Below are 25,693 nucleotides of genomic sequence, written 5' to 3'. Positions count from 1 at the left end.
TGGAGCTCTTCCACCAGGTATTTAGTTGAGGCTGACCAAAACAACAGCCACTGCCCCCCCCCCCAAAAAAACCATCCATATACGGAACCCCACACCAGTCTTCCTACTGAATCACTGTTCATAGTTAGAAAGTTAACTCACCGTTGTACAGTTAGCAAGTTATCTAGTTATTATACACACCATTATCACCAGTTAAAATCACTTACTATTGTTTATTTGAATTTATGAATTATCTCGCACCTTGTTATATGTATTTCCTCCTGTTACATGTAAACCGCCCTGAGCCAAAAGGGAGGGCGATATACAAATATAATAAAATAAAAAATAAATGAATATATAATAATACTGTTCCTTCCCAATGTACTGTCACCGCAGAGACAGCAGAAAGAGAATACATCATTATTGCCTAGAAACTTGAGCCATCGCATTCTGCTCTGTGTTGGTAATTCCACTCTCCATTAACACTGCACATCAAAATATTTGCCTCAATATAACAGTAGTCATGCAATGTTATGCATAAAGCAGACGGGAGAGGATGCATCCAGTCCAGAAAAGTTCAGAAAAACCAAGCACATAGGTTTTCTCACAAATAGATCATGATGATTGTCACATGGTTATCACAAAGAGCATACCTACCCCTAAAGGCTAGATCAGCCTTTCTCGACTTTTTTTACCATTGAGAAACCCCTGAAACATTCTTCAGGCTTTGAGAACTGGTGTGATCATGCAGAAAATGGATAGAAACCATAGTTGTGAACAGGCCCACCCAGGACTCCTCCCCTTCTTACCCCATCCAGGCCCGTCATTGGCCATTTTGAGAAGGGTGGGTGGGTCAACAGGTCCATATATGATAATATCCCCCGAGAAATGTTTAATTTTAAAAACATATTAAAAATTAATAACTTCCACCCATTCAGGAAACCCCTTTCCAGAGCCATCAAGAAACCCCAGGGTTTCACAAAACCCTGGTTGAAAACGCCTGGCCTAGATAATGCCTACTGTTTTATAATGCTTCTACAGAGCTTATCCAACAACTTTGGGGGGGAAGGGGTGTGAAATATTAAAAGGTATCTTTAAAATTGGGGGTAACAGTATAGGTGGGGGGTAACAGTATGGACATTTAATGGGCTGAAAGGTTACTGAGAAGTATAGGAAACACCTCCCTATAAAACATTTCATGGATTTGAACACAGGTCAGTGAAGTTTACACTGTACAATCATTTCGTCGCCATTTGGGGGGACCTTTCATCTGCATAATTCAGTTTGCAGACAGGAACCTATATTTCAAAGCACGAATATATCCACATCTAATTCATTTCTAACCTAGTACCTCAAATTTAAACCCTGTTGTACATCTTTGGCCATACAAAGCCTGAAGACAAAGTAATATAGAGAAGCTTTTATTTTTAAAAAATCAGAATTCCAAGATGGAGGGAGGTGAAAAAAAAAAGACTTACTGTGCAGCTCACGATGTATCACATCTACTAAGTTAGGTTCATCTCCCCACCAGAAAATCCATAACTCCTTACAATCCGGCTTGACATCACGACGCCAGACACACAGCAGATTGGCCTGCAGACAGCGGATGAAGCTCAGAAGAATTGGATCATCTTGAGCAGGGGCTGAGATAATAGGGCCACAATCTCCATGGCCTTCAAAGTTATACCTACGCCACTTGATGCCTGTGAGTTCCGCCTGCAGGAAACAAAATTGAAATTTGTACAGACTGTTAGAGAAATCTGCATACACATTCATTCCCAAGCAAAAATCTTAAATTCCCAGATTCATTTTATTGCTGTGCCAATTGTATGCTGACCCTGGTGCTCCAGGATAGAGAAGAGCTGTTCAGTAAGTTTTACGCACCTATACTAATGCACTGTTAAGTGCTCCTTTAGTATGCATTTTAAGAGCTATTTACGTCATTATAGTTTCTAAAAGTTAGCTTCATTGTTTCAGAACAATTTATTTTAGTAGTTTAAGCACTCAATTTGTCAATGTTTAAAGTATCTTTTTTGTTGTTTTATAATGTTCTAAAATCCTGAATCAATATTTAATTATCAATTACCAAGCTATTTTTGGACAGAAATGCCCATTCCTACCTTATACTAAAATCAATGGAACAAGAGCTTTGCTTTGAATGGATTGTCCCTTATAATAGTTTAATTTAAAAAAAAACAGGCTCTATTAGTGTTCTTCATTAAACTTTCAGTATCTCTTTAAAAGAAAAAAAATTGGTAAATATGTAGCATATGTTCATTAATCCTGCACAAAATGAATAGGAAGAAGCTTTAAAAATTTTAAAAAACTAGGCGCATTTCCATTCAACTCAATCCTTTTGCTTTAGAACTCCCCATGCCTTGGTGGTAGGTAGAATTTTGTGTAACGAAGGAACCACAGAAATAGATATATGAAAACCAAATGTCAAGTAACCGTTGTTTCATTTTCAGGGGCATGTTGCTATTGACTTTAGGTCCACTAAAATTCCAAAAACAACAGCTGCGAACAGTACCTGGACTGGCTATGACAGTCATTTAGTTCATTACAATATCGAAACAGAGACTCTTTTCAGTTAATAAAAATTGTGTGGGGGGGGTTATTTTTATTCATTTCAGTTCAATTTCTAACATTATGACCTATACTGAAATTACATTTTTAAACTACTTGGTTTTGTAAAGCCTTTTCATCTGTTTCCAAAGACATGCTGGCATACACGAGACTAAAAGAACAGGATTACCACAGAAACTGATTTTTTTTAATGTAATATCAGAAATCTTGATCTTTAGAGACTACTCACTCTGTTTGAAAGTACAAAATACATTTCAGAAATAATTTGGCATATGGGGGAAAACAAAAGGCAGTTCCCTTGTTTCAACAGCAAACAAACATTCAAGCTCTACTTATCTATATTCTACCTACTGATGGAGACAGATTTGTGGAACAGATAAATGAAAATTCATGTGCGTTCATCCTAATTCATTATGTGAATTATTAAATTGGTACATCTAATGGCTCCATTGTGCCTGGCACATCTAATATGGTCTTCATATGCTCCCAATATGGGAAGAGTTAAGAGCAAGATATTAAGATAATATAAATGTCAAAAGACAAAGAAGCTCAAGATGATAAAATTCCTACCATCACCAGTGATCACAGTAAACTTAATTTTGCACTATGACCAGAGTACTAAAAGGACAGAGATAGCTACAATGCCCTGGACCAGCCGGCTCCTGTAGAGCTAAGTGATGCAGAGGACTCCTCTGAGGAAAAGGCAGTCAAGCAGGCTGACCCAGGGCTACTGCCAGTGACACAGACACTGCAGGAGGAGACAGTCTATGAGGAGCCAGACACAGATCCGCAGCCAAGTACCAGTATAGTGACCTCTCAGGCCTGAGTTGGAAACAGACCTATCTGCTGGCCAGTTCACCTCCCCTGTCACCGGACCCTTGGGAACCACACAGAATGGCTGATTTGGCTAGTCCACACTGAAAAAATACTCCCAAAACATCTTATTGGTGGGTATCAATTTAGATAGATTTTTTTCCTATTTTTCCATGTATCCAAAATGGCTGGCCCAAAAAATTCCAGACAACCACAGCTTACATTTCAACCCCTCAAAATGCCTTCAGAGTGAAAACACACGGCTGAAGCTTGCAAAGGCATTTACATTTTAAAAGGACTATGTCCCCTTTAAAGTTGAAAAGCCTTTTTTCCCCCCTCCATTGAAAACAATGGAGGATGGGAGCACATTGTTTGAGGGCTCAAAGAATGGGACCTCAAACAACAACAAAACAACCCATTCAGGTATACTGAGCCTGAAAAAAACACCAGTATTTCCTTATATTACTGAATCTCAATACTGGTATAGTATTTGGATTCAATAACATTTGGGAATGCCAAATGTTTTCAGCTCCACTATAGCCTATGGGGACTATTATAGTCAATGGTCTCCTTAGGCCAGGGGTAGTCAAACTGCGGCCCTCCAGATGTCCATGGACTACAATTCCCAAGAGCCCCTGCCAGCGAATGCTGGCATGGGCTCCTGGGAATTGTAGTCCATGGACATCTGGAGGGCCGCAGTTTGACTACCCCTGCCTTAGGCTATAATGGAGAACTGATCCGGAGATATCTGAGGATTGGGGAGGGGGCTGTTTTTTGAGGCAGAGGCACCAAAATTAGCAGCACAGCTGTGGGTGCCTCTCTTCCCTAAAACTCCCCAAAGTTTCTAAAATATTGAACCAGTGGGTACTTTGTGCCCTCTTTTATGTTTGGAGGATTGAACCAGGATGCTAGCTGATAGTATGTTTCAATTCTCCAAATATAAACAAAGTGGGCTGGAGGGAATACCCAAGATGGTTTTGTAAACCAAGTGTGCAGATGATACCATATTATTCAGGATGATGATCAGAACAAGGTGAATTGTAAAGACCTATCGCAGAATGGTCAATTCAATTCCCATGGCAAATGGAGTTCAATGAGAGTAAGTATAAGGTGATGCATAATGGAAACCAAAAAACTTATTGTAAGTATAGACGGTGTCTGAACTGGCTGAGATCAAGACTGAAACTTAACTTGTGTGTTGTGAAAAGCTCAATTAAATTGTAAAATTTACTGCCAGGGAACGTACTAATGGGCACAGGCGTAGATAGCTTTAAAAGCAGGCTAGGCACATTCATGGATCAATGACTGAAGGAAGCCTCCATATCCAGAGGCAGCAAACTTCTGAATACCAGTGGCCATGGACTTCAGCAGGAAAGGATTTCAGCCTCTATGCTATTTTGCCTTCCGGTGCAACTGGCTTGACAACGTGTGAAACAGGATGCTGGACTAAATGGAACACCAGTCTGCCCCAGCTCTTATGTTCCTAAGGTTCTGATGACTGAATGGGAATGAGGATTATCTAGACTTGGATCTGCCAGCATTAGTCAAGAGATGAGCTGATGAGAGTTATCTTGTGAAGGTGGTTCTGGAGACTTAAACCAAAGCGCTTGATTAATGTTCTCCTGTAGATTTCAGGCAGTTGACTACTTCGACTTGGTAGAAAATGGGAGGTCTTCTGCCTCAAACTAGGTACATTTCCCCACACATACTGCATCTGAAGGCCAAATTATCTCGGAATCCAAACATATCTCTGCATAGGGGGTACTATGCAGTAATATCTAGGCACAAAGGGATTTTTAAAAAATGCATTTCTTAAGAAGCTTCAAATTTGTAAGCCTTTGAGGCAACAAGAAACCCAACATTTTTACTGAAAACAATACAAGGTAGGCAAAGTGACAAAGAATGCACAATCCCCTTCTCCCCTTGCATTACTTTTACAAACATCCCTCTCTACAGTCAAACAAATTCCATCTCTAAATCAGAGAAGCAAACAGGCATGAGAACACTGCCAAACAATTTCCTTGGAAGAAGACAAGACAGCATACAAGGTGCCTGAAAGCAATAACTATTCCTAGGAGTCTAGAATCTAGGGAAGGGGAAGAAGCAAAAACTCTGAGACGAATGATTGAACAGGTGGAGGTGTGCCAGTAAGCCACTCTGATCATGCAGGGGAACATCACTCCAACCCTATTACCCCTCTGCTCATCTTGTTGCTATTCTCCTAAAACCCGTCTTCAATTACACTGTATAGTTTAAGTTTCCCAGTTTCCCTTCCAATTTGCGTCCTGCCAAATAATTTGACGGAATAGTCACACGTACATACGCTCTCATTCCTTTGGCCAGTACAGAGCTCCTTCACATGTTGTTCCTTCCTTCTCCCTCCAATATTATATAGCTTGCCTTAAAGCACCATAGTGGTAACGTAATACTGCAATACACTAGAGATCACATGCACAGATCTCCAGAGGCACACGGAAAGGGCTCTACATGAGGAGAAAATATCATTTTGTCATTCAGGTGCTTTTCAAGAGTAAGTACTGCTCTCCCCAAGAGAACCACCTAGTAACAAATCACATGACTGCAGTGAACTGCCTGGCACTGAATGTCCTGTTAGCCGAAGCATTTCTTTCCTAATGCCTGCATCCAATCCCTCATTTCCTCTCTAGACAGCATCACACTGCTCCCATTGTCCAACAGCAGCTCCTTTGCTAACGTCTGTCAGATATTTTTTCCCTTTCCAGAATCTTAGTTGCAGCAATCCAAAGCTCTTCTTCCTCCTCAAATAAAATGGACTGATCAAGGACCAGATATTTGGTGGCAAGGTCATATGCCTCAACTCATTTTACTAGAAAGCACCAAGGAACATTAAAAGCTAAGCTTTCAACAACATAACTCTACCATTCCCATTACAGAAGTCCCTACTAATCGCAAGTCTGTGTTATAATCTGCTCTCTAGCCACTGTTATGCCAGTTTCTAACTACTCTGTTACTACTATCCTACATTTAAGTAGGCTGTCATTTTATGCATTGTTGTTGTTATTAGGTGAGAAGTCGTGTCCGACCCATCGCGGCCCCATGGACAATGATCCTCCAGGCCTTCCTGTCCTCTACGATTCCCCAGAGTCCATTTAAGTTTGCACCTACTGCTTCAGTGACTCCATCCAGCCACCTCATTTTATGCATCCTACTAATCAAATTTCCTGAACAAATATTTTAATGCCCTAGTTAACTAGTTTAAGATTCTTCCTCTCCATTCACTGTCTACTGCATCATCAACGTTATTATTATACATGCACAATTTCAGTAGCCTCTTATTATGTGTGTGCTTTTTCAACTGGCGCTATCGGGCATTGAACCTGGGACTGTTTTTGCATATATGATGCACTATGAACTATGGCTCCTTTCCTATTTCTCCACATTCTGCTTTGTATCACTCCCGTATCCGTATCCTTGTACCTCAGGATGCTTCTGAATGAAGCCAAGTACAGCAGAACACCTGTGCTACCTGCTAGCACAACCAAAGCAAAATGAAAGAAAAAAATTACAAAAGTCCACCCCTTCATTTTTATGGTCATACATGAAACTTAAGCCCTAGAATTAAACCTACACTTTCAAAATTCTATTCTCAAGGGGGAAAAAAGACTTCCACATATTTGCACTACTCAATTACTCTACAGCTCCTTGATAAGCAGGTAACCCAACCCCACCGAAAGGTTATTCTTGACTTCTGATTTTAATGCTGATACGACAATCAACACAGCAGTGACCTAAACAGATTCTGTCATCACATGGATGCCCATGTTCAACATTCTAGCTACAAAGAAGTAACTTACAGTTTCACACATTGTCAAAATAATTTCAGAGCTGACAGAGCTTTGCCCAGGCTGAGGTACTTTTAAGAAACCTCTTTCAAATCTCCCTAACCATTACACAGACACATCCTACAAGCACCTTATGAGGTTGTTACTGCCAAATTTAAACCAAAGCTGAGCTACACGATAACACTGCAAAATGCATCATAATTTTTCCACAAAATGCTGTAGTTTGGAAACATGAGAACAGTATTTTAACGTTCATCTGGCTCTCTCTACTCAGAAATGAGGGGGTGGGGGAGAACACAAGATGTTTGCTAAGTGCTACATGCACCTAACTCACTGGAAGAAGACTGCAGGTACTTAAGCTGAATGGTTAATGTGACTCTTTTCCGAAAGGATAAAAAGAAACATGCCTGCATTCCCTTGCTACCCACTTGTTGTTATGACAATAGAGATGCATTCAGCTACCAGTTTCATATTTCCATCAAGCTAAATTCTAGATAGAAACAAGTTCTTCCAACTGGTACAGAAAAACTACCACTGCAAGGAGTCCTGCCACGATGGAGAACCGCCACTTAGGTAGCTGCACATTTGGTGCAGCAATTATATTTGCTATGAATACACTGGTTCGGTGCGAACTTAAATGGACTCCGGGGAATGGTAGAGGACAGGAAGGCCTGAAGAATCATTGTCCATGGGGTCATGATGGATCGGACACGACTTCGCACCTAACAACAACAACATTGGTAGTTCCTACAGCAGACATGTAAATCAGGGGTAGTCAACCTATATCAAATGCTGGCAGAGGCTCATGGGAATTGTAGTCCATGAACATCTGGAGGACCACAGGTTGACTACCCCTGATGTAAAGCATGAATAGTAAGATCACAAAATTCAGGCAGAGGAATGCATGAGACCCCCAACTGGAAAGATACAGTAATGTTAAATTTTCTCCTGCAGGGCAAAACACAGCTGTGGGTTATTATAGCAGGAAAAAGCACCACAAGGTTTGAGCCTTTCCAAATACTTGTACTAGGTTTCCTTGCCAGACTACAGCCTCCATGGCTGCCTTGGTAAAAGATGTCTGGGTGTATTAAATACAACAATCAGCCGTATGAAGTCTGACCCTAAAAGATTTACTAAATATACAGCAACTAATCAATTGGCTATGGGAAGCATATGCATGCACACACAGCGAGAGCCCCATGTCTATTATGCTACAACTGCCCAGTGCAAACTAACATGCCACTGAGAGAGCAGCTAACATCTAATGATTTCACAGTACCTAAAAAATTATCCCCAAGAGACCACTGCAATGTATCAACTGAATTGTGCCTCAGCTGGTCCCCAATAATACTTCCAAGCAAGACTAACCAATCACAACCTGTCCATCAAGACTTTTCTTATAGACACTTTCTCCCCCTCAACAAAAGCTACAGGTAAGTCACAAACAGCAGCAAAATGGGACTTAACAGACTAGAGGGAAAGTCTCAAAATATTAGGTACTGCCTACTAATCTTCTACATTTTAACTCAAGCTAAATTACTTTCAGTTAATTTTAAATTAGCCAACATGTGTATGAATTAATAATCTGACAAACAGGGTAAAACCTGAGAGGGAAGAAATCAAAATTCACCAATAGTATAAATTTAAAAGCCAAACTGTTTTTGTTTGTAAGCAGCTTCCTTTTTCTTAGCAGTGCCAACAAACTATTTGCATATGACCCAATTTACTTTTTAAAAAAATATTCAGAAATTTTAGGGATTCTCAACCAGTGTGCCTTGAAGCACCAGTGTGCTAAGGGAGCCTCCAGGGAGTGCCATAGCATTAGAGGGGGCAAATTATTTGTTGTTTTTTAATTAAAAAATTAAGATTCCCCCCCCTTATGTGGGCAGGTCAACCCGTCCCCTCCCAAAGTGGCCAATGATGAGCCTGGAGGAAGTGGGAAGGATAGGGGCCCCAGCCATTAAAACCTCCCATTTTGAGTCAGCCTGCATCAGTGGCTGCTTGACAAGCGATTTGAGTGTTTGTGTATTAACTGGGGGGGGAGAGCAGAGGGGACAAGCTCTAGGTCACGAAAGGCCCCTGGTGAGCTCTGGTGCTCTGGGTACAGCAGAAGTAAATAACAGACAATCACACCCAAAAATGAAATTAACTTCTCATTTAACAAGTATTTTATTTTATGAATGAAGCCATGCACACTGTAAACAAGTGAGAGCTTTTTAGAGGGTTGTTTTTTTTTTTAGAGTTTAGACTTCACCATGATTTTTGGTGTGTGGAAGAGAGAGGGAATCTGCCACCTAGACAGCTTTCTTTTTTTACTATGCAGGATTTTGGCTGTGGATCAGTTCATGGTTCTGTGAGATCACCTAGAAGTTGCCAGTCTCAGCAATGCAGATCAGTTGTGTCTGGATGGTGTCACTTCTAGTGATGTCTCACATGGGGAGGGGGGGCAGGGAGGCATGGCCAGCTGACATCACTTCTTGCATGCCTTGAAACCTCCATGGGTCAGAAGGCTGGAAAAGGCTGCTTTAGACAATCACTGAATACAACATTGTTCAAGAACATCTGGTAGATGATTCCTAAGCACTGCTATTCTGAACATAGACTATACCCATGTTTACCTGTTTGTCCAATTTTAACTGCCCATCGTTTCTATGTTTCACTTTGAAATTTTCATTGTACTATTGTAATACTACTAAAATATATTGTAAGTCAAGTTAAGGCTTCAGCAAATTACAGGGTATAAACATTTTAATAAATAACAAAGCTTTTATTAAAAAGTAAAAGCAGCATATGTTTAGGGAAAAGTTTAGGAAAAAAATAAAAGTAGCATATGTTTAGGGAAAAGTTAAACCCTTCAGTGACAAATTTCACAGCAAGATGGGGGATAATAGTACGTACAAAATTGTGCTTAGGAATCAAGAGTTCTGTATCAGAATTACTGATATGTCTAATTCTGAACATGATCCCAGATTACAGTTCAAAAAATCTATCCAGTGGATCCATATACAGAGAAGGGTCCATCCCCCCGCAAACCCAAGAAAACCCTTCAATTTCCAGAAAAATCAAAGTGTGTGTGTACATTTCTCCTCAAACTATAGAAATGAAGTTATTCCAATGAACAGCCTTGATTCAAACCATACAAGATCACAATCGACATCACAAGGAAAATTTTTTAAAGCTACTGATGGAAAGAGGCAAAGGCTGAAGAAGTGTAGATATAGGACAATGGCTGGAAGTTTAAAAGAAGAGGAATGACAAGGTGACCAGAGGTCATAGGAGGAAGACAACCAAAGCAACAGAAACATTTGGAGCCATCCAATGCATACTCCATGTTTTCTTCTTCAAGAATCTTTCTACTGCCACCACTGCCTATAAATCTCATGACCATTATTTTCATTACAGTTCTGAGTATACAAATTCACTTTCAGCTATTTAAAAAAAAAGAACTCTAGGACTTTCCTTCTGTTTTATCTGAGCAAATTGCACTCTCTCCTGGTCACGCAATGTTGTTGTTGTTGTTAGGTGCGAAGTCGTGTCTGACCCATCGCGATCCCATGGATCCTCCAGGCCTTCCTGTCCTCTCCCATTCCCCAGAGTCCATTTAAGCTGCTTCAGTGACTCCATCCAGCCACCTCTGTCGTCCCCTTCTTCTTTAGCCCTCAATTGCTCCCCGCATTAGGCTCTTCAATTGATATCAACTATGGTCACACATAGTTGATATCAATTGGCTTCATAATTGATCCTCAGGACCCAGGTTCCTTTAAAAACCTCCAAACAGCTGATTCCTGAAGATCAACTGTCTGGCCATTGTTTTGGCTGAATCAGTTCAAAGTTCCTGTATCTGTCAACCTCAAATCAATATACAAAATCAGTGATTTGGTTGATATGAGTTGTACCACATCGGGAACTCAAAAAGTCCCAAGTTTTCCCCCATGCACATCCTTAATTTGTGCTACCTGGAAATGCAGTTACGGGGACGAAGAAAAGGAAAAGGGGAACCTTCGATTGGTATCCAAGAAGACAGAAAGTATCCTCAGGGGTAATACTTGGCACAAAGAGAAAGGTGACAGTTGATAACACAGAAATAAAACATGCTGAGTGAAGTCAATATCAAGAAACCAGGAATTCCTTAAGGAATGCTACTGCTGCTTCCACTAGAAAACAAAGGTCTATTGGGATTCTTAACAGCTGAAACTTACTTTCACTACATAAACATATACACCAAAGACCACTTTGCACATTATGTTCTTTTAGCCCAGAGACAGTATCTGCATATAGGGAGAAAGTGCACTGCAGCACTAACATTTAATTTTGCCATGAATACACTATTCTGACCAGTGTACATACAACAAAACAAAGAACACTTGTACCACACTGTGCAAGATATAGGTGTTTTTATGACACTCCCCTCTACTTCCCTCCATTCTTGTTACTCTTTACTGGCCGAGCCACCTTAGCTATCTGTTTTCTTTTTTCCTGATGAATTCTAGCTTCCCACCCTGTCACATTACAATGCTTCGGTTGTTTGCTCAGATCAGGACCCAAGGGAATGAATGTGAGCAGACCGCTTTGAGAGGTCCCACGAAAATATCCTTCACCTCAGAGGGAGAACGGACCACTGGATACTAACCATGAAGGGTCCTTCTCCTCTGAGGAAAAGAGGACATCTTGTCCCCCAGTCAGTATGCACTCTTCTATTCAGCAGTATCACTTCCTGTTTTTCCGTTTACTTACCTTTCTTCTTCCTATACTACTTTTGTATTTGTTTTATCATAGCTGAGGTTTGTTACCTGTTGCCAGAATTGAAGAGATAGGTGACTTCTACCAGGATACAGGAAGTAGAAAGACTTTGGTTCTGACTCCCTGAAAGGTGGAAATCACCCACCAAGATGTCCTCTTAGAAGACCCTTCGTGGTATTCAAGCTCTTCTAAGCTACGGCTAAAATGATACTGAATCCTCCTCAGCATCCCATTCAGAAATCTTTCTCTGCTCAACTGATGCTAACCAATAAGATTACTTGGAGCAGCCTATCACTCAAGGCTCTCTAAAGAATTAAACCTTCAGAGTCCTTTATCGGTTTAAACAGCACTTCTAAGCTTTATAAATGCAATCCCTCAGTTTTATCTCACTACCCAAAAAGTCATATGGTGAATAAAAACTGGAATTCCAAGCCTGTTTGCTACAATAAGAATGTCAGAGAAATTTTTAAAAATCCAATTTATATGGGGAGGGGGGCTTGGAATGAAAAAATTCACAAAATCCACTCCAGTAATATCTCCCAGCTTAATATTCTGGGACCATATCAAAGACAGACTCCAGACCTATAAATTGATATAAAAATGCATTTGGAAAAATATGATCCCTGAATAATCAGCCACATTCTCTAGAATCCATTCCCAGTAAAACTAGAACTCTAATATAGAAAGTAGTTGCATTAAGCTCTGTAAACAAAGAGGCTGCAAACCTTTTAATATAAGGAAATAGAACATCAGAAAACAATCAATTAAGTGTGCCATCTATGAATAATCCCTAACCTTGGGAGAAATAGCAGCTTGAGGCATTTTACACCAGATGTACATCTCAGAAAGAAAAATTATGAGAATGAGATCAAGGACATATGCCCATACAGGAATTAAGGATGCAAAACTATCTATGTTTAACTTTTCTGGTATCTATTTTAAAAAATCACTATTTCAAAAGATTTCAAAAGCTCTAAATGGCATTCTAAAACAGGCACACAAAAATAATTTATCTTCTTAATGGAGCACAGCCTTATATCCATGTATATTTGTGTCTGGCATACTTAAGAGAATACAAATAATATTAAATTTGTCGAAAACCAAACAACCATCAATGCTTAACTACAGGCTGCAGTATAATCACAGCATTACAGAGATATATAATCTACCCAGTCTCAATCTCTTAACAGCAACATTGGCACTTGTCCAGGAGACAGGTGGTACACCAAAGGGCACAAAGTCCACCAAAAACAATACTCTAAACATTAGTTCCTCAAGCAACAGGGAGGAAAGTCCAATCTGATTGCTAAATCCCAGAAACTGCAATCTCTCAGGACAAGCACATACATTTTCCAACTTGCACTGATCAGGTGATATTAAAAATGAATCTTATTAATTATCAAAAAAATGTGAAGGCCCCAGGGATTGGGGGGGGGGGAACAACTTTTATTTCTTCCACAGTTTCCCAAGGCTTTTTCAAAGGGAAAAACATAAAGTGGGAGGAAATTGAAAAACATCTGACAAAATATTTTCTGTTACCAAGAGTGAAACATGAGACTTTGAAATGTTGTTTAAACTGCTTTTTCTCCCTTAAAGGTCTTTCTAATTAGTGTTCCAGTGGAATAGGCATGTTAGTGTGCTACCGAAAGTAAAAGAAGTAGTTGTGAAGCCCCCTAAAAACTTAAGATTAAGCATAAGCTTCTTTCAGGCTACATCCCCCTTCCATTAACTGAACCTTACACTTCAAAAAATCTGGTAGTCTTTAAAGCACCACAGGACTCCCTTCTTTTTCTAATAACTATGTAAGAAAATTTACAGTATTCTATAATTATAATTCCTATATATACTATAGTAGACACTGTAACTTCTCACCTGCATCTCATTCCTCCATGGTCTATGTTTGAAAACACACCATCTTTTTTTTTAAAGCTAATATGGGAAACCTTATTGACAACCACATTTATGGTTTGTCTCCCTCCCTTCCTTTTTCTAGGGTACTTAAAAAATAATGGTAATACATGTAGAAAGCAAAACTATTTGCATGTTTGTCATATGTGACAGGGTGAATCAGAGTCTCATTTCACTAGCAGAATGACACTTCTTTGTTGCCAATTCCAACATCCTACTGCAGATTTCCAAAACCACATTCCAGCACTTCAAGGAGTATGGTTGTTTGCAGCAGAGGGCGGGGATCCAGTTTCCTGAAATTTTTCATCTGTAACAGAGCCAAATTAACTTCTATCCAAAAAAGCTTCTACCAAAGTCATTCCTGTTCAAAAGACACTTCGGTATACCTTTTTAAAAATTTTGTTGATAGGATAATCAGTATATTATTAGCTACTGCTTCACATCTTCAGGGAAGGGAGGCGGCTTAGTGGTATGCCATCTGCTTGGCATGCAGAAGGTCCCAGGTTCAATACCCAGTATCTGCAGTTAAACAGACATGATACTTAGATCTCAGGCGCTAAGCAGGGTTAGCCCTGATGGGAGACCACCAACAATGTCCAAAGTTACCACATGGAAGTAAATAGTAAATCACCTCCGAACATCTCTTGCCTTGACAATCCTATGGGGTCACCATAGGTCAACTGTGACTTGATTGCACTTTCCACTACCATCAGCATGTGATGTGATAGATCTTTGCCTGAGACCCTCAAAAGCCACAGTCCGTCTCAACAGACAATATTGACCCCAATTGACTATTGGTCTAATTGAGTATATGGCAGATTCATGTGTTCATCTTCCAAAGCTTCAAATGAGGCAAAGTGAGGAGGTCAGTGCAAGATTGTTTGATGATGATGTTCCCAAGAACTATATATGTAGCAGGGATTGCCCTTGGATAACCACAGCACAGCTCTTATATTTCCTACAGGACTCCAGGAATGGGAGATCAGGCCCCCAAGCTGAAACATATGTCGAAGTGTTTTAGGATCTGTCAAAGTAGCTGTGTGCCTGATGGAGTGTTTTAAGCACTGGTTTAAAGCACTAAAGGTGCCTGTTAATGTGACAAAGTATTTGTTAAGGTATTTGGCAAAGTGACAAATCATCTGTCAGTACTCTGTGAGCGTCTGTAAGTGTACTTGGGTGCAAAATGATTGTCAAAATTGTAATTCTAGCAAGGACTGAGGTGACAGAATGGAATCAGCATGAAAACTGGAAGCAGCTGTATATATATAAAGGAATATTTTTTCCTCTTGTCTATCCCCACTTTCACCTCTCTTTGTCATCTTTCTTGTCTCTGCAAAGCATCACAACACTTCAGTTGGAGCAATTTCAATACGTAGTAGGCATTTGAGTTCCAAAGGACACGAAGACCAATTCTCACCAATTCCACACTCTAACTGCAACCCTCCTCCTTGACTCCAGCAATTTTCCTAAAACTTCACTGACAATTGAGGGGGTACAGAAGTCTATCATGGGTGCAGAGCAAAGTCTCCATACCTGCACCACAGCTTCACACATGCTGCATAGCTGCTGATTACCCCTAAAATTACTAACAGGCACAAAGGGTTTTGTGCATAAACCATCTTTGTATTAGTCTTCAGAAACAATCCAAGCATTTCCAAAGTTTACTCAAATGCCACAAAGCAGAAATTTACTTGGTTTTGTGAAAATTAAAACCAAAATTCCACACCAGTTGAAGAGATTCCACATTTGTACAGCCAGTCCATCAAATAACCACAGACCTACCTCTTAGGACTTATTCCTCATTAGATAACAATCTGGCTAAGAATTATTTTTCAGATTTTTATTATAACCAACACAGGCAAATAAGTCAATATGAATTGACATGAAGCTTAAAACACGGTCAAAAGACGAGCTGCCAATCAATCCTGCGCTCCCTTCACAGGAGAACATGCCATTCCCAACATAAAGCCAGCTTAAGCAGAAAGTTATCAGAAGATATTTCTGCATTCAAAATTCAAGTTCCCACCATCAACAGTTGCTTCAGCTCCTTTAAGAGCACCAAAGTAAATGCACTGACAGTCAAACTTTAACCTCTCATTATGGCACAGCAGCCCTCACTGCCAGAAATCCACACCTCTAGCTGCAGGGCAGAGACAAGACACCACATAAGGCACTGAAGGAAAGCAGGCAGATAAGCTGACCAGTCAGCATTTTGTAGAAAGCTGCGTCTGCCAAGTGTTCCATCTGACAAGTCTCTCAAAGGAACAGGAGACTCCCCCCCTTGGTACCCAAAAACCCTCAGGAGAAAGCAGCCCGTCACCAAGCGTGTTTCAGATCAGCTCCAAATCCAGGAGCATTGTAAAGAAGCTGACCCTCACACAGGAGCATGATATTTATTTTCATGGCTGGATGCTAAAGGCTATGCTTATTTACATTCCAAAATTCAGACCTAACCAAAATTCTTCCTACCACAATACACACATTCAAAAGTGGAATACTGAACTACAACTCTAAATCTTCTATTTCTACATGAAGCAGCAGTAACAAAATAATCCTCCCAATTGCTCTTTTTAAGAAAATGCTTCCCACATACAACTTCCAACCCTCAGACAAATATTGACTGGCTAGACCTCATGAAAATTCTGTTATCTACCTTTTGGCACAATCCTTAAACAACATTTGCCTGAAAGTAGCATAATGGCTTGCAAGTTATAACACAACTTTTAGACGGATAAACATCCTTTTTTGAATACTGCATTTTAAAGATGAGTGATCCCTCATTAGGAAGAAAATAAAATCTTTACATTTACTTTTATACAAAAAAGGCACTCATAATAAAACGAGGCCAATGAACATTGGACATTTGTATACATGTACTAGGAGCCAAGGTTATATACACTCAAGTCCTGCAAGCTTACCATGCATTAAATCAGTGGTGGGAAAATGCTGGCAGGGGCTCATGTGAATTGTAGTCCATTGACATCTAGAGGGCCACAGTTTGCCCACCCCTGCATTAAATAAAACAGATCAACTCAATGGCTCTGTTGCTACACAGCCTCCCCTTCAAGACACAGTGGTTGCTGGGTTGTACCAATTTAGGAGCCAGAATCTATATAAAGGATTGACCTAAAAACATTAACATGGCAAAATTACAGTTAGAATGCTTTATGAGTCCAAGAGAAAATTACAAGTATTTATTACAACGGACACAATCCAGAAAACTGTTCTAAACCCACAAGTACTAGGGCATGACAATAAAAAGGGATGAATCTTGTTTCTCCTGGACAAAGAAAGTTTTCTGCTATAGTTTTCTGGAACTTTCTTTTTTAATCCAGGAGGGAAAAAACATATTGTTTTATGCTGGCAATTAGTTAAGACTACATGCCATATCAAACAGATTTTATGAAAGAATCGAAGAGCTGCATCACCATGACTAGATGTTATACGTATATCCCAGTCAATGTTCCCTTCTCTATTAAGTTAAAGAGCTCAAAGCTATCAATCTAAAGAGAAAGAAGGGAGCAGAAAAGATTTTAAAAGATCAGAAAGTGCTGTGGTTGAGAGAATGACAAAAGGGAACTGTGGCCATTGAATAGTTATGTCCTAGGGGAATTCCACCATCCTAAGACAAGGACATCTTATAACAGCTGAGCATATGGGCAAATCAGTTGTTTTTTGCAAGGCCTTATGCAAAGATCTCAATTTATATCCCTTCCTCAAAACTGCGCGCAATATTTTCTTTAAAATATCGTTATCATAGCAAGTATTCTGTTGCATTGATGAAAATGCTGAATGAAAACATATGAAAAGTAAGTTAATGTTCCTTTGTAAGAACTTAAGTCAACACTACTGTTTGCTTAAGAATAATGCTTGAGCTTTTCAAAGTCTTAATTCATTTAAACAACCTAATTTAAGACTACTCCCTCAGTTCAGAGAACAGCAGGAACAATAAAAGTGCAGCGTGTTCTGCTGAGCAGAAATGCCAAGTTGTGCATGGCATCGGTGAACTCTCAGCAGATAACCCAAGAGGGATACGTGCACATTTTGAGGACATATTATAAGGTACCCCTACAACCAGTCTGCAATAAGATTGCCTGTATCCCAACACACCATTTCTGTATACAGAAAGAAATGTATATAACATGTATACAACATGTGGTTTGACAGTTACTTCCGCTTGACTTAAAACTGTTCAATTAAAGGTTCATTTCTGAAGGGGGAGGGGGTATTTTAGAACACTAAGAAATCCATTCCGCTGGCAAATACAACAAAGTTTCTCCGTTTATGGAATTGGAAAAATAGTTTAGCGACTGTACACAGGAGCAAAAAGGAAACTGTTTACATAAGCCAAGGTAGTCTACAGCAGATGTAATAATGGATTACAGGTACTATATTAAATGTGGGTCGTTTTCATCAGACAACCATGACCCCTCAGTGTCAAACACTATTAAGAAACCCTGAAAGATCATGTTTATGGCTGTAATAAAATGTTCTGAGACACATGTTACAAAACTTGATCCCGAATTAATTAGGGGAGATGAAATTAAATATTAGATTACTTGTATAAATTCTGAAATCTAGAAATCACTTGAGATGGAAAATAAGCAGCCTCTGAACAAGGACACTTTTATGCCATACCATGAGGACTAACATAAAGCAATTCACATTCTTCACTAAGGATTAAAAACAAAATTAAACTCGTATCTTCCATTGTACACTCTTCGCTGAAGTCTGGATAGGACATTTCTCTGAAGCCTTCAGTTACTTCCTTGCTAAGCAATTATGTTCTCCTATATTCAGCTTACTAAAATGTTGCCGTGCAGCATATTTTCAGAGGTCAACGTAGATCAACAAAGTGGGAACCAAACTTAACACCAGAAGTATGCCTTCACTGATAATATCACAGGTTTACAAGCCTCTTGACTCAGAACTTCCTACTCTCTACGTCCAAAAGCATTTTAGGGGAGTAGGAGGGTAGGACTGCAGGACACAGTGAGGCAAAAGCAGATAGAACGCTTTCTTCTCTTTGCCTACTTTGCATGGTTAAAGATACACATTTATTCTCTTGTCTTCCCAGGGATAATTAAAAACACAACAGCGATTGTTAGTGTTTGAAAGAACAGAATCACGGACAATAACACAGCATAATATGAGTCTTTATCTGATTTCTAATTAATTTCCATAAAGCTATCATTTAACAGCAAAACAGACCTTTTGTTGAGTTTCACCAGTAAAAAACCTGTATCGTATTTCCCATCTAATTATGAGAAGTTACTATGTAGCAGATGGATACACAATACAAGATAACCTTATCCAGGTGACAGACTCAAACCCCCCAAAGAATCCTCTCTTGGGACCAACCTCCCCCATCTGGATCTCTTTTCTGGGGGTGGGGGGGGACTCTTAGAATCCCGGCTTCCCTCTGTGTCAAAAATGCCTACACCTTGCCTCTCCACATCCAGGTCATTTCATGATCAATCAGCATTTCTGAAAATCTGTGGAAATCCACAAGAAACCCAATACTACCACACTATGTGAAGGCATATCATTTCCCACCAGGGAGAATGCAACAAAAGCCCGGATATGAAATAGCCAACATTCAAAATCACAGGAGCCTTTACAGAAGTTTAAATCACCCGATTGCTCATACACTGAAGTTATTTTCAAAAGTCTGTATTCTCATATGACAGCAGACGCCAACACCACGATAAACACAGCCTGTTTTGTGAACTTCTCGGATCACTTATTTCTCTTTTACAAAACACAGTCCATGGGGCTACAATTTGCAGTGGAAGGCCAGAGTGTGTTGGGAGTTCTTAACCCTTTCCCCCCCTGTGGTAATTTTCCCAGCTTACACTTAGCAGCAACTTTTCACTCTGCAGCAACATCTTTCCTCCAGCAAAAAGGGGGGGGGGGGGGGAGAGAACAGGATCCAGGAATGGTTCACAAATGACACACTTGACTGAGTACCTGAGAAAAGAGGCAAAGAGATGCACCAGAAACTTCAGCCACACTACCCAAGGCTGAGGAAACCCCAATATCTTGCAAGGACAGGGAGATAGAAAACACGTTCGAGTCTAAATCTGCTCAACCACAGGCCAAGAAAGGCTTCCTCATTGCTCCAGAAGAGAAACAGGAGAACAAACCAGTTGCTTAAACTGTCTTCCCTCTAGAGCAGAGTCATCTGAAAAGCAACCTAGATGGGAGATACAGAGGCTAGCAACTGGGCCTTCACTCACTCCCAGAACATGGGGACAACCACCAAGACTGTTGTCCAAACGCAACACTGGAAGCACACAAAAAAATCTACCCCTAAAGAAAACTGTCAGAAAGGAAAGGGTTAAAATGCCTTAGCACAGTCCTCCCAGAGTATTTTATCCTCACCCCCTCCCCTACATGTTCAATCCTTCTATGTTCATGAGATGGGTCAGACGCGAAAAAGAACAAAACTACAGAATATAAATTTAAAGCCACAACAATAAAACATGTATTTAAATCCTAAAATCTAAGTGCAAATGTTAAAAACGCTATAGAAGCAGCATTATTCTCTCACTCCAAAATGCAAGCAACTGGCTCTTCGATGTTTTCCCATCTGAAGTAGAACGACTGTACTGCTGAAGCCTTGGCTGGCATGCATACTGGGGAGCAAGCAGTTAAAAAGCTCCGGTTTTGCTTATGTAAAATGGGATCTAAGCTGCGGGGCCAGAGAAGGCCCTCCTCAAGGCTGAACTGAACTCTAGGCTACTGTTGTCTAATCTTGTAAAAAAAAAAAAAAAAAGTACCATCCCTGCATTCACAGCAGAGATGAAGAGGAATTTACATCAAACAATTTATGAGTTTGGTTTGCTGTAATTTTATCAGGATTACATCATAAGTGTTTGGGGGCAGGTAATTAAACTTGAGGAGATATAGCGTAAGTGATCTAACACAAATTAAAGCGTATAGTGAAGAAAGCATCGTTCAAGTAATTAAGCAATGGCTTTTTAAATGATTACCAAAGCTAACAAAGGATACAAACACAATATATAAGGTAGATACTACATTTAAAAAAATCTTTCTACTCAAGTTTAACAGATATGGGCTGCAGTTCCTGCAGTAAGGCTGTCAAATTCAATTGACATCAATGAGATTCAAGCGGCTTGTGAGCAAGATTGGAGCCAAAGCCTGGGAAATATTACTGGATAAGAGCAGCTTGGTAACCATTTCATACTATTTTGGTCATGTGTATGAACATAACCTGGTGCTTTAAAAGCATTCTTTTTCACTAGCAGGAAAAAAATACAGTTCTGAACCCAGCAATTCCTACTGGAACAAAAAAAAATCAGGTTTCTGCGCTTTTGTATCTTTTTTGCAAATCTATTAACTGTGAAAAAAAATCTGTAAGAACGAAAGCTTTCTGAAATGTCAACATTACAAGCAAATCATCATTCCTGTACCTCTTTTCAACAGGCTACCTTTTTATGATATTAGCTTCTTAAAATGTTGATTTATCAAAAAACAGCAAGAGTCATGTTTAATTCATTTGGTAATGCTACACAATTAAATTCCCATTATACTCAAGTTAATAGAGCTGGATCACACCCCAATGGGCACAATCCATAATGCCAAGCAACTAAGAAGTCTCCCAGTAGGAAGACTTTGTGTGCAATAGGAAATACATTTCTTATTATAGATCTGTTGTATTCAGAAATCAATCCTGCAAGTAAATACCTGAGTTTTATTATTCAGTCTACAGTGTCTTTAACCTTTTTAAAGTTTAGGTAAACACTAAATCATCTGATCTTGTTTTTTTAAGCCTGGTAAATGAATATTTACACAATACTATGTGCTCTTCATTGTAGTTTCTATTGATCGTTTAGTATTTCTTACCTATGCATTATGTGATTTCATTACAAAGAGACCCTAGTATACCAAAATTCCCTTGCACAATACAGTATAAATTAAGTGAGAAGAGCCAGTGTCAGACAAGGATCTGTGGGACTCAAGTTCAGACTCATACTCTGCCATGGACAGTTCTATACTCTCAGCCTGACCCATCTCGCAAGGGCTATTCTGAGGATAAAAAATGGAGGAAGAAAGCACCTTGGGTCTCCACTGGAGAGAAAGCTAGGGTACAAATGAAATTTGAAGGTAAGAGCAATGTATCAGCTCTGTAATGGTAAAATATTACCTGAAACAGCTCCATTAATGATGTGGACACTCCTATTTCAGAAAATGAGATTATATAAATGTGGATGTGCCACTGATACTACCATATTATACTTCAAAAATAAATGTGCAGGTGGACCATCTACAAATGTACAAGTTCTCCATATTCAACTCAGATTCTTCACCAAGTATTACAAACAAACCACTCAAGTTAATGATCACCCAATGATCATTAGTCTTTTAAGAAAAACTTTGCATTGCTACTGCTTAGTTTTTGACCTTTTTGTTTTTACCACTGAAAGAATGATCTACACATAAGCCCCTACCAGTCATATCAACCAGTCAATCAAGCATTACAAGCACAAATCAAATCAGACCCTGCACAAAGTAGTGGAAAAAAACATTCCTGGAGAATCAACCCTTCCAGGATAATATCAAAAATGTAAGAGGCACCAGCCAAACCAAACAGTTCGGAAAAATACAGGAAGCCACCAAAGTTAGATGAAAAAGTTAGATACATCATCTATGCACTTTAAAAAGAGGAGTGGTGACAAAATACTGCATAGAGGCATACAGATAGAATTGCTATAAAGATACAAGGAAGAAGCAAGTAGCAACCTTTGGGATACTCAGGCTGAGATGAAAGTGGAGTGGTCATGTTACACAGCTGCAGAGAAGGGCTAGACTAAGAGCTGTCCTTAACTCTTTCAGATCCGAGCCCCATCACTAACCAAACTGCTTCATCTATCATTCTGTTCTTATTTTTCCTTCCCTCCCTTGTCCACTTTTCATGTATGACAAGCTGAAACACCATAAACAAGTAAAAGGCTATGGCACTATAGGTGCAGCCCATTTTAATCCAATTGAATTCTTTATCCAATTCAGCAGTTGCAGACCAAAAGATATAAACAACTCAAGTCCTTCATTCCTTATCAAATCTACCCAAAGGGGATGATAAATTGCTTAGGACCCCACACCTTGCACTCAGTGCCCTTTCTCTTACACTGGAGTTCAGAGGGGCTACACTAACTTAACCGGTGTTATTAGCTACCATTTCAGTTGTAAACAAACCCATGCACTTAATAAACCCACCTCCTGGGAGGCTGCTGACCAGGGAAAAACCCACCAGCCAAGAACTCCTTTCTACCTGGCTTTCAGAAAAGTAGATCCCTGATGCTTTCAGCGATCCAGTTGGGAAACAATTGTCTGCCTCATTCATGTTCCACTGACCTTCTCTGAAAAGATCTGTAGGTAGCTGCCAGTCTGAACAGCTGACCCTTGAAGAAGACGGGCAATCCAGAGTGAAAGTTGTCAATTACCAACCTTCTGTTGGGGGAAGGGGAAAAAAGAAAAGAACCATGCCCGTTTTCTAAAGACCCTCCAGCAAGCGCTGCAGTTTCGGCCAGAAAAACGCGCTGGCGGGGCTGTTTTGTTTCCAACCCGGGCGTGATCGGCGGCAAAGAAGGACTAGGCTGCAACACCAGCCAAGCCAGCTGACGATTGCAGGTCGCCGGGGCCCCGAGTGACAGCCTTGCACGGAGGATCACGATGCACGAGCGGCCTGAAATGGCGTGCGGGAAAGGGAGAAAGAGACCATTCTCCTCGCAATGCACAACCCCCCCCCCCCCAAGGAGCTGATAGGATCGCGGGACTCGGCCAGGTTTTTCTTCCCTCCGCGCATCGGGAGGAGGAGAGAACGGCGTAGCCAGAGCGCTGCACAGCGACTGTTCTACATGCGCGAATCCCCGCAGGGCGCAATCTCCCGCTTTGCAAGAAAATGGGGGGTGGGGCCGGCGGGGGGGGAGGGACAAGGAAGGGGTGTCAAATCCTGGCTATGAAGGCCGGTGAAGTTGCTGCCACCGGGAGAGAAGAGGTTTGACGCCGGATCGGCCAGAGCAGGCGGCAGGCCTGGATCTGAGCCCCCACCCCCAAGTGTGTGTTAGCCCCCGACACGCACTTTCTCCCCCCTCCATTCCGTCTCCAAGGTACACTTTCCTTGCCGGGCGCCGCGCGGAAGGCCGGCCAGCCAGGCTTGCTCCCGAGCCAACGCTACATAGGATCGCGCCGCCGCTTCGGAAGGCGCTTCCGGCTCGAGGCCCGACTTCCGAGCAAGATCCCGCGCCGGATCCTGCAGCGAGCCCCATTCCGAGGAAGCATGCACGGGATCCAGACCCTGTTGCACACTTCCTCGGGAGGCCAGCCAAGAGGAGCCAACACGGGCTCGTAGGATCGGGGTCTCTTTCTCTTCCCCCCCACCCACCCTCCCTCCCTGCCAGCCTCGCAGCCCCTCCCCCTCCCTTGCAGGCCGACTCCCCCCCCCCCTTCGCGACGCCCTCCCGTCCAGCCCGTCACTCACCAGGGAGAAGAGGTTGGAGTGACAGTCCTCCAGGCTCGCCCCGTTCGCCGCCGCAGTCATGATCCTCCTCGGCGAGCCCGGCCTCCAGAGCGGGGCATGTCTGAGGACGACGCGGAGGTGGGCGGGCCCGGCCGGCCGATTGACTGGCGACGGTCGCGCGGGGAGGGGGGGGGGTGGAAGAGGAGCGAGCGAGCCGCGCGCGCGGCAAGGGCCCCCCCGCCTCGCCTCGCCTCCTCCCCCCGGCGCAGAGGCGGGAGGGGGAGGAGGTGGCGAGCCGCCGCTCTGCCCGCCCCGGCCACACAGCCCCGGGCAGGGGAGGGGACGGGCGAGCGGGCGGGCGGGGCCGGATTGGACGCCCCCTCAGTCAGTCACTCAGTCGCTCGCTCGCTCACTCCCCCGCCCGCCTGCGAGGAGGAGGGGGGGGGTCGGCGAAGGCGCGGCGGTTGGGGCGGAAGGAGTGACGAGATGCGGGGCGGCGGCGGCGGCGCCGGGTGGGTCCCCGCGGAGGAAGAGGCCTCCTCGCCTCTCTCCCTCCCTCCGCTCCGTCTCTCTCGCTCGCGTCGCCTCTGTTCTCCTCACAAGGATCGAGCGCGGATTCCTCAGCCGCCGCCGCCTCCGCTGCTGCTGCTTCGCCTCCTCGGGGAGGCCGACGGACGGACGCTCGCTCGCTCGCTCTCCGCCGCGCCGCCTGCCCGGCCCGCCTTCCCCGCCTGCCGCCGCCGCTGCTTCCCCCGGCAGGCTGCCCCTCAGCGCCGTCTCGCACCCACTCGGCTCGCTCGCTCTCCGCTCTGACAGCAATGGCGGCCGCCAGGAGCACCGCGCCTCGCCATTGGCCCAGCCCGGCCCACGTGGGATTGTCTCCCGGCAGGAGGGGAGGGAGGGCAGGGAGAGGAGCGCGGCGGCTCTCTGGCGCGAGAGGAGACGGGCAGGACAAACAACCCGCGCGGCGCCACTGCCCCCCGGCGCCGCTAGGGGCGCTAGGGAGGGAGGCGGGCAGGGAGGGAGGGAGGAGCGCGGCTGGCTAGCCGGCTGGCTGGCTGGCTGGCTGCACCTCGCCGCTGTGGAATGCGCAAGGCGGGTAGCGGGCTCTCGCTCCCCGCCGCCGCCTCCCGGGCGCTTTGGACGGCGGGGAGAGCGGCGCGGCGCGGAAGGGAGCATTTATCGGACGAGGGGATTGGGCAGGCCAATGGCGCGAAGCTCGAGGAGGGGCAAGAAATGTGCGGTGCATTCCTGGGGAGGGGGGGAGGTTTAAATTCAGAAGTTGTTCAAAGGGACGCCTCACTCCCAAATAATTATGCTTGAGATTGTAGTACCAGGTCCCAACGTTTTTTTTTTTAATACA

General features: G+C 42.4%; 1 protein-coding gene across 2 annotated transcripts in view; it reads right to left on the bottom strand.

The window, feature by feature from the left end:
- Nucleotides 1-25,167, bottom strand: part of MED13L (mediator complex subunit 13L) — a 163,188-nt gene extending 138,021 nt beyond the window's left edge. Inside the window, exons 1-2 of one of the 2 annotated variants that reach the window (XM_077308793.1) lie at nt 24,352-25,167; nt 1,458-1,695 (exon numbers count right to left, since the gene is read on the bottom strand). In XM_077308793.1, the coding sequence (XP_077164908.1) occupies nt 1,458-1,695; nt 24,352-24,411 (298 nt within the window). In that variant the 5' untranslated portion in view covers nt 24,412-25,167. The remainder of the gene's footprint in view (nt 1-1,457; nt 1,696-24,351) is intronic. The other variant, XM_077308792.1, reaches the window with a different exon arrangement.
- Nucleotides 25,168-25,693: the final 526 nt, after the last annotated feature.

The sequence above is a fragment of the Paroedura picta genome, chromosome 13, assembly GCF_049243985.1.
Source record: "Paroedura picta isolate Pp20150507F chromosome 13, Ppicta_v3.0, whole genome shotgun sequence".
Taxonomy (NCBI): domain Eukaryota; kingdom Metazoa; phylum Chordata; class Lepidosauria; order Squamata; family Gekkonidae; genus Paroedura; species Paroedura picta.
Note: the sequence above shows the minus strand (reverse complement) of the source record. Positions and strands in the feature narration are given on the sequence as shown.